The 12,914-nt window shown below is 41.9% G+C and overlaps 1 protein-coding gene across 1 annotated transcript in view; it reads right to left on the reverse strand.

Annotated features, from left to right (window-relative positions):
• SHMT1 (serine hydroxymethyltransferase 1 (soluble)) overlaps nucleotides 1-12,914 on the reverse strand; it is a 59,297-nt gene that overhangs the window by 4,413 nt on the left and 41,970 nt on the right. The window contains exons 7-8 of the mRNA XM_006901205.1: nucleotides 3,686-3,802; nucleotides 1,958-2,080 (exon numbers count right to left, since the gene is read on the reverse strand). Coding sequence (XP_006901267.1) covers nucleotides 1,958-2,080; nucleotides 3,686-3,802 — 240 coding nt within the window. The remainder of the gene's footprint in view (nucleotides 1-1,957; nucleotides 2,081-3,685; nucleotides 3,803-12,914) is intronic.

Consider the following 12,914-nt stretch of genomic DNA (forward strand, 5'->3'; position numbering starts at 1 on the left):
GGTTGGCACAGGATAGAGCAGGGTTTAGGGCTGTTGTGCATAGGGTCGCTATGAGTCGCAAACGACTCGACGGCACATAACAACAACAACAACAACAGAAAATGCAGAAGGCTGACTCTTAAGTGGAAGATCATCTAAGAAATGCAGGATAGGTATTGAAGAAAACTGCAGCCAATGAGGTTGATGAGGTGAAAATAACCCACCAAAGGCTCTGGTTCAAGTGGTGGGATCACTCAACTTCTGTGGGGGAGACCTGTGTTTCATTCCTGACCAGTCACCTCAAGTGTAGCTACCACTTATTTGTTACTGGAGAACTCTATATGTTGATGATGCTGAACACATTTCAGCGAAGTTTCCAGACTACGCCACGCTAGAAGGGAGGCATGGAAATCCATACAGACACCTGCCGTGGAAACTGAATCACAGCAGGCTGATCCGCAACCAATGATGAGGATGGTGGAAGACCAGGTAGGATTTTATTCTGTTGTCAGGGATTATCATGCATTGGGGGTTTGATAGCAACTAACAAAGGAAGCTAAAGATGCCCCAGGAGCTGAGAATGTGGAGGAGCAGATAGAGTACTTTAAAACAAGGATCAGTGTCTCTGATCCCAAAGGCCACCTCTGTGGCCTAGCTTGGGGGCATGCAGGTGCTGCCGGCACCACTGTCCCTACCCGTGCAGCAGCCATACTTTCTGAGCAGAGTTCACAGGCTGGCCATTATGCTGACCTGTCACATATTTCATCCCTCCTGCACAGAGGCAAAGAGAACCTGGGGAAACTGGCCCAAAGTCACACCAGGGTACACTTTGGACTTTTACTAAACCAGTGCTTTTGCTTTGGCCAATGGAGGATTTCAGGGATGAAATCCCTGGAGATGCAGGGAGATGCAGCTGAATCTAACCAACAGCTTGGCTCTGGAGCCCAGAGTTTTAAGTCTTGGTTCTGAGCTATGTTGCTGCAGTCAAGCAGCTCCACATTTTGGAACTTCAGAGAAGCTCATTTGTGTAATCTACCAACAGATCACATAGCTGTCAGAAGCCTAAACGTGATACTAAGTGCTGCAATGACCCTGGGACTGCACATGGAGGCTACTATTAGCATCACTGTTGCCTGAAATGGATCACATTCATAGCAGCACAGTGAGTGGGCCTGGGAGGCCACAAGCGAGGGAAAATATCTCCCTCAGTCACCTGGGTGCAGCCAGAGCTATTAGATGCCTGGGGTAGAAGGGAGTGTTGCCTTTCTTTGTAACTCCAAGTGTGGTGCCCAGACCAGGCAGCAACAGCATCATCTGGCATCTGGTTAGAAATGCAGACTCGGGGAGCTCTGGTGGCCTAGTGGCAGGGAGCTGCAACTGCAATCCCAGAGGCGCACGGTTCGGATCCACCAGATGCTCTGCCGGGAAAAGGAGGGACAGTCTCCTCCTGTACCAGTCAGATCTGATTTGACGGTACACTCACACAAAAATAAAAAAAATAAATTTAAAAAAAAAAAAAAGAAATGCAGACTCAAGTCCTCAACTCCAGACATATGGAACCAGGACCTGACTATTAACCAGAGCCCAGCTGACATGCACCGCCAGGCTGTAGACCTGGAATCTTCTGTGTCCTTAATCTCAGTAAGAGGTGTTTCATGGAAGTGTGAGTGATTTCTGTACAGGAAGTTGTTCAGACTGTGCCTTGTTCTAATTCCTAGCCTTATGTGATCTTTAACTTCTGTGAACCTCAGGACCCTCAGGCCATACATAAGTAATGCACCCTATTCTCAGAGCCAAAATAAACAGCAACTACACGACTGTCCTCAAGGCGTTCTAGAACAGGTGTCCAGCACTGTGCAAAGAGAGACCATACAGCTTGATAGTGTACTGACTTCTGGAGTGATCTCAAGCCCTCACCCAGTTATAGCAGAACTACCGATGGACTAACCATGAGGCATAACACAGCTTCTGCCAGTACCTGTTACTATGCTGTAGCCCAGCTCTATCAGGGCCTGAGACAGGGCTCTGCAGTTGGCTACCACTTGATGCTGATAAGCTCGAAATTCTGGAGTCATGGCTTGCTTCAGGGCCACAGCAACCCCTGGGTGGGTGGAAAGAACGTGTCAGGAAAGCAGGATGGGAACAACAAGGGGGGGGGGGAAATCTCATTTCTATGAATTAACTCCATTTCTAATGTCATCAAAGTGGAATGGTTTACAATTGCTCATAAAATGGTAATTTTTCTAGTCTAACCATTAACCTGGACAAACTTTTAGCTCAATTAGTGAAGTTTCCTGTCTGGAGAATTGACTTTTCTACCCTTAATCATGGCAGTGAAAGAAAAATAATTAAAAAAAAAACCCACCTGGCTTCTTAGCTCTTTTTTAAGCATTCAGTTAGTGACACTATTTATATTTACCATAGTGTACAACCATCACAACTATACATGTCCAAAATTTCTTCATCACACCAAACAGAAACTCAGAGCTCCATTCTCTCACACCCCAGCCTTTGTCCCAAAACATTTGTTCCTTCTGGATACTTTCTAAGTAGAATCATTTACCATTAGTCCTTTTCTGTCAGACTTCTCCCTCCCAACATACTGGTTAGGGCACAAATTAACACTTCAGTTTTTTTAAATGGCTGAGTAGTACTTGACTGTACATTATGCATCACATTTTTATTAATCTGTTGATGGACACCTGAGTTGTATAAACCTTTTGGAAACTCTGCTAGAGTGAACATTGGTGAAAAGGAACTGTTTTGAGAGGTAACTTTTTTCCCCAAGCATGAAAGTTTACTATTAATAGGATTATTGCAGATAAAACTGTATGAGTGCAAGAATTTTTTAAAAATCTTTTTCTGCCTGATGCAACAAATGGATTGCTTAGCTTAGCAAAAAGCAGCTTTTTATACCAAATTATGTTGCTGTCTCAGAGCTCATAGCAGTATAGTCCTGCTCTGTTGTGCACCATTCAGACCACTATTAGATTTTTATAGTCAATTTGGAGAACTGCGTAGGAGGTAGAAAATCTGGAGGATAATGAAAAAGGTATGTCTACAGCCTATTTCAGATGCTGATCCTTAATGTGCACCTGTACATGCTACCCAAAAGGTTGAGAAAAATGATGTGTATGCTCCCAGAGACCTCTCTGCCTTTAAACACAAGTTCTTTCCTGGAAAAAGTCACACATCTGTCACTAGTCCTCAGATTAATATATATCATCACTTTCTCCCAAAGATGACATGGGATAATTCCAATATGATCAAAGTACTTTTTGTTACATCTATTTCCCTGCCAGTGAGAGTCAGATCATCGAGTCAGTGATGCCAGGTAACAACTGTCGGGAAGAGTCACCTTTCTTCCAGCACTGCTGGCTGAGGGTGTACATTTACTCACATCTCTCTCAGTGTTGTCTTCTTAATGTCATGTTCCTTCCACATACTTTGAAGGCTCCTGCCTTGAACCACAACCTTACCTAGCGGTGGTCTCATGTGAAGAATGATCAGCATCTTCCTCTGTCCCTACTTTCAATCAATCACTCTGTCCCTCTTCTTTCCTGCTCACAGTTCCTTGGTGGATAAACTATTTTGATGGAAGGTGAGACTGGGATTAAGGGGCACAGAATAATATGGGGTCAAGAGAGCCACCAGGTAGCATGTGTTCCTAGAGGACAAGGGCTCAGACGGCCTTGCCATGTATTACCAGCAATGGCGTGGTTGTGGGGTCCTCCTTGGAGGCCTGGGAAGACAGCAGCATTGATGAGTGACTCCAGCTTGTACAAAATCTCTTTGCCTGTCTTGGGATCCATACTGCGGACACCTGGGTAAGGAAAAATATCAATGGATCTAACTCACAATCCTCTGTCCTGCCTTCCTTGGACCCAGGCTGGTTTCTAAAAAGGTAAAGACATGGCTAACCTCCTGTCCCTGTGGGCAGAAGAACCAGTTCCCAATGGCACAAAGAGGCCTCCTTCCTGACCAGTGTCCCTGCTCGTGGCAATGAGATCATACAGTTGACCCTGACAGGATAGCTAATGTTTGCATATGTGACACTCTTGTGTTTCCTGAGAACATTTCTTCTAAATAACACACAACTGTTCTTTTAGAAAATTAAACTGAAGCTTTAGAAAAAAAGAGTATAAAAATGAGGGGAGCTCTGGTGGCCTAGTGGCAAGAAGCTGCACTGCAATCCCAGAGGAACACGGTTCGAATCCACCAGATGCTGTGCCGGAGAAGGAGGTGCAATATCCTCCTGTACCAGTCAGATCTGATTTGACGGTACACGCACACAAAATTAAAAAAAAAAAGTATAAAAATGAAAGAACTTTTTTTCCAAAGAGAAAGAACTGGTGGGGTGGATAGGGAGGAAAATGTGCAACAATGAATGGAAATTGAAGTTCTATATAAACTTTTGTTAAATTCTCAAAATAAAGAATTTTTAAAAAGTTAAAAGAGCAAACATGCTCTTCACTGAGACTGGACAAAAACTATACCTTGGGTGTAGTTTCAAGAGTATAAAATGTCCACCTTCCAAGATGATGGACAGTTTTCCAAGGGACACTCTTAAGGCTGATAAGGGGAATAAGGTCCTTTCCCTGAAAAAATTAATACCATGAAAAAATAAACTACCACCAACATCTACTAGCATTCCTTGTGAGATAGAAATTGCTCTAAGCACTTTACAGCAACAACTGAAAGGTACTATCATTAAGATCTTCTCCATCTGGAGCTAAAATGAGGTATGTAGAGGACATAGCACAGCCTGAGGCCATTGGACACGCAGGGTCTAACCAGGAATAGCTTGGAAAGTCTGGCTTCACATAGGTCTGATAATGACATCCACATTAATATCAGAAGAGTAATGTGGCAAGAATAACCTGTTTTCAAAATGGATCATCAGAGGGATGGTAGGAGACAGAAGGACCCCCAAACGAAAAGCAAACAGGAGGGATTGGGGGCTGGGCAAAGAGATAAGAGTGATCTATCACTGCAGGCTGGCCTCTCTTCTTAATTAATGTGCGCAGAAAACTACCCCATGAGCTGAAAAAGATCCTGACCACCAGCCCTGCTTTTCAAAGGGGAGATTCCTCAAGTGAAAGCCACAACTAAAACAAATTCTTCATTAAAATTACTACAGTGGAATTCTAGTTTATACATTAGTGTCTTATAGTTTGATTATTATGAGTCTCTTAAAAAAGAGAAATATGCTGAAGTTCAAGACAGTGGCTGCACAGTGGGCACTGGGTGAGGGCGTCTCATTGAGCATTTACTCTATTCAAGCATCATTTCCCCCCCCCCTTTTTTCTTTTGTCTTTGCCAACATTTTATTCTGAAAGCCATGTGAAAGGAGATCCACCATGCAGTGGGCATAGATTCCAAATCCACATTTCTCCAGTCACCAGCATTCATCTCTGTCAAGATAAAAAGTTGCTTGCTTTGGTAATTCCTGGTTTTTGCTCCATGAAGAAGAGCTCTTTTCCCATGAGCCATCTTCATTTTTTTGGTAGAGCTTTATTTTCAGGAAACAGTACATTAGTTAGCTATGGGTGGTTTTTTAAAGACCTCAAGGTGGATCTAATGCATTCCACAAAGTGAGGGGTCTCACCTAGAGTGATGAAGTGGAAAGGTTCTCTAGTATTTTTTATCATCTTGCTACATCCAGAAATCCACATGTGGAAAAGGAAAGGCATCCAGGAGTGTGGTCCTATGCTAAGCGACTGTCTACATCATAAATGCTAATCATTGGTCCTCCCGTCTGAGCTCAGGCAGCACGCAGCTTCTCCTTTAGCCTTCAGTCTTGGAAGGAGGCTCTGTAAATCTCTGCAGGTTTTATGTTGAAGGCAAGGTCATGAATTATTGGAAAATGGCTTTCATTTTCTTCCCAGTCATTTAATTCTGTCACACATAATGTCACTAGGTGGGTCTCATTATCTTGTCTATCAAGTTCTCTGAGAAGTTGCTGAAGGTGTTTCTGTGACAAATGCTGGTCATCACTGAAGCTCCCACAAGGTACACTTCCAGCCTGTTGTACTTCGTGGTCTTGGGAAAGGATTTTATGGGGGTGATGATCAAGAGGACCTGGGCTTTGGTGTCACCCCATTACCTGTGTGCCTCAGGACCACAATGTGACTAGTGGTGGCATCATCAAAACCCAGCATGGAGATGGAACATCCTTTGGGGAGGTCATTGCAAACTCTTTGCTGAACATACAGAATACCCTGAGGTCCCACTTGTTGAACAAACGAAAGAACAAACTCTGAAAGTCTGGCTCTTTCCTCCAGAGTTGAATGGGCACAGGTGAGGTCCCCGACAGGCTGGGCAGCCATCCCTCAACCAGCAGCGGCATCACAGAGGCAGAGGCTTCCCCAGCCTGGGCTGTCCACCACCCCTCATCTGCCTTTTCAGGTGGTTGTTGTTAAGTGCCGTCGAGTCACAGGTGACTCATAGCGACCCTATGAAGGAGTCCTCGACGCTTGGGTGCCTTTCATCCTCTCTCCAGGTTCATAGGGTTTCCGGAGGCAAGCTATTACAGAAGTGGATGCCATTCCTCCTTCCAATAGAGGTACACTTGACAAAGGCCAAAGCTATCGCTGTCACCCAGAAGACTATAGATAACCCCTCTGGAAAGCTGTGGCATGATGGTCATGGAGCTGCCCAGATAATCATCCTTGCATTTACTGTTGCTGCCAAGGCTATGGACAAGGTCATCCCTGAGCTGAATGGGAAACTTATTTGCAAGGCTTTCTATGTCCCAGCCCTCAATGTGTCAGTCATGGATCTGACCTGCTGTCTGCAGAAAGGTGGTAAATATGATGACATCAAGAAAGTGGTAAAGCAGATACCAGAAGGGCCTCTCAATGGCCTTCTGGGATACACTGAAGACCATGTTGCCTGTGACTTTAACAGTGACACCCACTCTTCTACCTTTGATGCTGTAGTTGACACTGCCCTGAATGACCACTCTGTCAAATTCATTTTGCTGTAACAATTAATTTGGCTACAGCAACCAGGTGGTCGACCTGAGGGTTCACATGGCCTCCAAAGAATAAGAACCCCTTGGAACACCAGCCCCAGCAATAGCACTAGGAAAGAGACCCTCAGCTTCTGAGGAGTTCTTGCCCCAACTCGATCCCCCACACACAATGAGAATCTCACATCCTGGACACAGTTTCCATGCAGTCCCCCTAAGAAAAGGGAGGGATTTAGAGACTAAGCTATCTTGACATGTAACCTCAATAAAGTACACTGTACTTAGAAGGGGGGGAAAGCAACTGTCATGTTTTATCATTCATCACAAATACTTGTATCTACTTTTTAACACTAAAAAGTTAAGACTACAAAAAAGTACTAACACTGATAGTTGACTAGTTCTTATAAAACAGCCATCTCCTAGAGGGAAACAATATGCTTAGACTATACATGGCAGAAAGTAGTTAACAATGAAAGGTAACCAGCATGTTAACAGGTGCCATTGAATAAACTATCACGTAGAGCAATCCTGTGAACAGAAGATCTGAACCTTGTCCTATCCTATGCCATCCTCACCATCTCTGATATGCTCAAGTCCATTGTTACAGTCACTCATCATTCTGTTTTGTTAAGGCTCTTCCTCTTGTGCTTACCTTTCCTCCTTCCCAGAATGATGTCTTTTACATGGATTGGCCCATCCTGACAACAGGCCCAATGTATATGAGATGAAGCTTTACATCCTTGCTTCTAAGGAGCAACCCAATTGCACTTCTTCCAAGACTGTTCTTTGTTCTTTTTGCAGGCCATGGGATATCAGTCCTATCTCCCAATTCCACACTTCAAAGGCATTAATTCTTTCTTATTCTTGCCCAACTTTCAGATACACAGGAAGCAACTGAAAATATCATGGCTTAGATCAGGAGCACCTGGATCTTTAAATAGACTTTAGTTCTTTCACATTTTGGAGAGTTCCTTGAAAGCAGATTTTCCCACTGCAACACTTGATTTCTTGACTGCTTTTACCATGGATGTTAATAATGGATCTAATAAAAAAGAAATAATTGATGTCAACCTTTTCTTCATCTATTATGATTTGGTCTATTAGTCCAGTGGTATGTTTTGTTTTTCTTGATGTTGAGATGTAACCTATATTGAAGTCTTCAATATTCTGAAGTTGTTGCTGTTGTTGACTGCATTCGAGTTGAGCACGACTCATGACCTTATGAACAAAAGGCCTGAAGAACCTCTACAACTATCGACATTTATCAAAGTTCATAGAGTTTCCGGAGCATGTTGTTTAGGAAGTGGATGCCAAACCTGTGATAGTATGTTTTTGTTGTTATGTGCCATTGAATTGCCTGCAATGTATAGTGACCCTGTGTACAGCATCTCTGAACCCTTCGCTGTCCTGAGCCAGTCTCACTAATTCCTTCACACCAACCCCCATTGCCCCAGTTACTGTATCAATCCATCTCATCTGGGGTCTTCCTCTCCTGCTCTGTCCAAACACCCTTCCAAGCATGATGTCCTTCTCCAAGGACCAATCTCTCCAGCCACGTGCCCAAAGTAAGTGAGGAGAAGCTTCAAAATCCAAGCCTTCAAGGAGAGATTGGTTTCATCCTCTCCAAGTCAGACCTGTTTGCCTATCTGTTTTCTTGGCAGTCCATGGTATATTCAATACTCTTTTCCAGCACCACAACTCAAAGGCATCTATTCTTTTGTCATTCTTAGTCCTTGTCCAACTTTCTGAAGAATAACAAGTAATTGAGAAGACCATGGCCTGGATTAGGTGCACCTTTGCATCTAGACTGACATCGTTGCTCTTCAGCACTCTGGAGAGGTCTAAGACAGCAGATTTTCCCAATGCAATTTGTCTTTTGATTTCTTGACTGCTGGTGTTAAGAGTGCTGATTGTGGATCTGAGCAAGCTGTAATTACCAACAACCTCAATCTCTTCTCCATCTGTTATGGTGCTGCCAGTGCCAATTTTTTCAGTGGTGAGAATATCTGTCTTCTTGATATTGAGCTTCAATCCATATTGAAGACTACAGTCCTTGGCCTTTTTTATTGTTTTAATTTTTTTAAATTAATTTTAAGGAAAGTTTACAGAGACTTTGTTTGGGTTTTTTTTTGTGTTTTTTTTTTATTTTATTTTTGTGTGCGTGTACCGTCAAATCAGATCTGACTGGTACAGGAGGAGATTGCCCCTCCTTCCCCGGCAGAGCATCTGGTGGATTCGAACCGTGCACCTCTGGGATTGTAGTTGCAGCTTCTTGCCACTAGGCCACCAGAGCTCCCCTAAGTTTACAGAGACTTTGGATTTCCATTCATTCATTGCTGCAATTTTCTTCCTGCCCAACCTCCCCTGCCCAGTTCATTCTTCTCTTTTGAAAGAAAGGGGAGCTCTGGTGGCCTAGTGGCAAGAAGCTGCACTGCAATCCCAGAGGTAGGTGGTTTGAATCCACCAGATGCTCTGCTGGAGAAGGAGGGGAAATATCCTCCTGTACCAGTCAGATCTGATTTGACAGTACACACACACACACACACACACACACACACACGTAAAATAAAATAAAAAGAGATACTCAAAGTTTAAAAAAAAGTAAAAGAAAAATTCTTTCGTTGTTATACAATCTCTACCCCCAAATCCACTCCACTATGCAGCCTTCTTTCTGGACTCCTGTTATGACAATAATACCTAATCATATAGCCCTTTCAAACAGTTCTCCCCCTCAACTGTTTCAAGGCAGTATACATAATTTATCCTATCTTTTTCAGTCTTCCCCCAACCCCAGCCCCAACCCGCTTTACAACAGTGGCACTATGCAGTATTTGTCCTTTTGTGCCTTAGATATTTCACTCAGCATAATGTCCTCCAGGGTCACACATTTGTATATTTCATGAGTTCCTTGTTTTTCAATGCTATGTAGTATTCTACTGTGTGGATATACCACAGCTTCTTTATCCATTTGTTTGTTGATGGGCACTTAAATTGTTTCCAATTCATTGCTATTGTGAACAAAGCCATTATAAACATGGGTATGCATATATCTGCTTGAGTGGCAGTTATGGTTTCTTTGGGGTATATTCCCAGTAGTGGAATTGCTCAGTCAAATGATATTTCTCTTTGCAACTTTTTGAGAAAGTGCCATACTGCCTTCCCATTTTACACTCCCACCAATAGTGAATAAGGGTTCCAGTTTCTCCACAACCTTGCCAGCATTTGTTGTTTGCTGTTCTGTTAAATTTTGCTATTCTTACTGGGGTGAGATGATATCTCATAGTTGTTTTAGTCCTTGACCTTTTGTAGCAAGTGCTTCAGGTTTTCTTCAGTTTCAGCAAGCAAGCTTGTGTCATCTGCATATCATAGGTAAGTGCTTCAAATTTTCTTTCCTTTCAGTAAACAAGGCTATGTCATTAGCCTAAGGCGGGTTGTTGCTGAATCTTCTTCAATCCTGATGCCACATTCTTCTTCATATAATCCAGCTCTCAAATTATTTGCTCAGCTGCTTTGCTGAGTTGGAACTGACTCATAGGTGACCGCTCCAGTGGGTTTTTTAGAAGTTGTAAATTGTACAGGAATAGATTGCCTATCTTTCTCCACAAAGCAGCTGGTGAGTTCAAACTGCCTGCTTTGGTGTTGGCAGTCAACTCCTTACCCTCTAGGACACTGGAACATGGGTATGGAGAAAAAGAATCCTGATGCACACCTTTCCTAATTTTAAACCATGCAGTGTTTCCTTTTACTGTTTAGATAAGAGCGTCATGGTTTAAGTATAGGTTTCCCCATGACTACAATTAGGTGTTCTGGGATTCCCATTCTTCTTAATATAAGCCATACTTTGTTATGATTCACATAGTCAAATATCTTTGCATAATCAATTAAATACAAGTTTCTGGTCTTGTTTGCTTTTAGCCATCTCACATTAGCAATGATATCGCTAGTGTCATATCCTCTTCTGAATCTAGCTTGATGTTCTGGTTGTTCTCTGTCAATGTACTGTTCTAGGTATGTTTAAATAATCTTCTGTAGCATTTTACTTGTATGTAATAATGATAACAATAGTGTTCAATGCACCAAATCTATTCTTGAGATGGTTTTTTAAATTCAGTTGTGATACACTCAAGGTTGTATTTTGGTTTTTGTGCACTACTTTTCATTTTCTTCAGCTTCAATTTTAATTTGCATATGAATAATTGGTATTCTGTTCCAAAGTCAGCTCCTGGCCTTGTTTTAACCAGATTTCATGCATTGAACACTAATAACCAAAGATAAGTTGTAAGACATCATTCATAAAGAAGCAAAAGGCCATTAAAAAGACAGGGGGGAAAAGAGAAAGAACCAAAAATCTATATCAGGAGAGACTCTAAACTTGGTCTAGAATGTAAAGATGCTAAAGCAAAGGGAAGAAGGGTGAACTAGGAACTGAACAGAAGAGTTCAAGAATTGGCTTGAGAAGACAACTTCTTTCTTTTTTTTTTAAAAAAAATATTTTTAAAATTAATTTTAATAAAAGTTTACAGAGACTTAGGGTTTCCATTCATTCATTGTTGTACTTATCTCCCTACCAACCCTCTCCCCCTTCAATTCACTCTTCTCCTTGAAAAGTAAAAGAAAAACTCTTTCATTGTTATGCAATCCCTCACCCCAAGTCCAATCCACTGTGCAGCCTTCATCCTGGACTCCTGTCACAATAATACCCAATTATATATCCCTTTTAAACAGTTCTTTCCCTCATCTGTTTCAATGTAACATACATCATTCCTCCCCTCCTTTTCTGCCTTCCCTCAACCCCAATGTCAGTCCTGCTTTACAACATTGGCCATATGCACTAGTTGTCCTTTTGTCACTGAGATATTTCACTCAGCATAATGTCCTCCAGGGTCATCCATTTTGCATAATATTTCATGAGTTCCTTGTTTTTCAATGCTGCATAGTATTCCATTGTGTGAATATACCATAGCTTCTCTATCCATTCGTTTATTGATTGATGGGCACTTGGGTTGTTTCCAGCTCTTTGCTATTGTGAACAAACAAACCCACAATAAACATGGGTGTGCATATATTTGCTTGGGTGGCAGTTATGGTTTCTTTAGGGTAAATTCCCAGTAATGGAATTGCTGGTCAAATGGTATTTCTATCTGCAACTTTTTGAGAAAGTGCCATGTTGCCTTCCATAGTGCTTGCACCATTTTACACTCCCACCAATAGTGAATAAGGGTTCCAGTTTCTCCACAACCTCGCCAGCATTTGTTGTTGCTCTTCTATTAAATTTTGCTATTCTTACGGGGGTAAGATGATATCTCATGGTTGTAATGTCTTTCTTTTTAATTATAATAAAACATAAAATAAACTTTATAATGAAACATGCAAAGAGCTAGAGTTAGAAAACCAAAATGAAACACAAGTTCAGCACTTAACAATTGAGAAGATCTGAAGAAACAAAGTTAAACCTCAGGTTGCAATATTAAAGGATCTATGGGCAAATCTTCAATGTTGCAGGAATCATCAAAAGACAAGAGGAAAACCTACAAGCAGGAGAGGATAAAATAGATGAATGGGATCTTCCAAGAATCAAATCTCTACACACATCCCAAAACTTCTCCAACAGGGTAAAAAGGGAAGCCACAGACTGGGAAAAAAATATTTGGTTATTACATGTCTGATAAGGGACTTATATCTAAAATTTATAAAATACTCAAGTACCACAACAAGATAAAGGAAAACAACCCAGTTGAAAAATGGGCACAGGATATGAACATACACTTCACCAAAGAAGACGTTCAGATGGCAAACAAACACGTGAAATGTTCAAAATCCCTAGCTCTAACACATTTAGATAACAGAAACGGCAAAGGAGGTTGAGTTTTCAAGTATGGAAATACAAAGGAAGAGGAACAGTTGTAAGCAGACACTGGTGATTGGGACATGGAATGTGAGAACCACGAATGTAGGAAAATTA

This window comes from Elephantulus edwardii, unplaced genomic scaffold (assembly GCF_000299155.1).
Source record: "Elephantulus edwardii isolate Elephantulus edwardi_28Jun2011 unplaced genomic scaffold, EleEdw1.0 scaffold00314, whole genome shotgun sequence".
Classification (NCBI taxonomy): domain Eukaryota; kingdom Metazoa; phylum Chordata; class Mammalia; order Macroscelidea; family Macroscelididae; genus Elephantulus; species Elephantulus edwardii.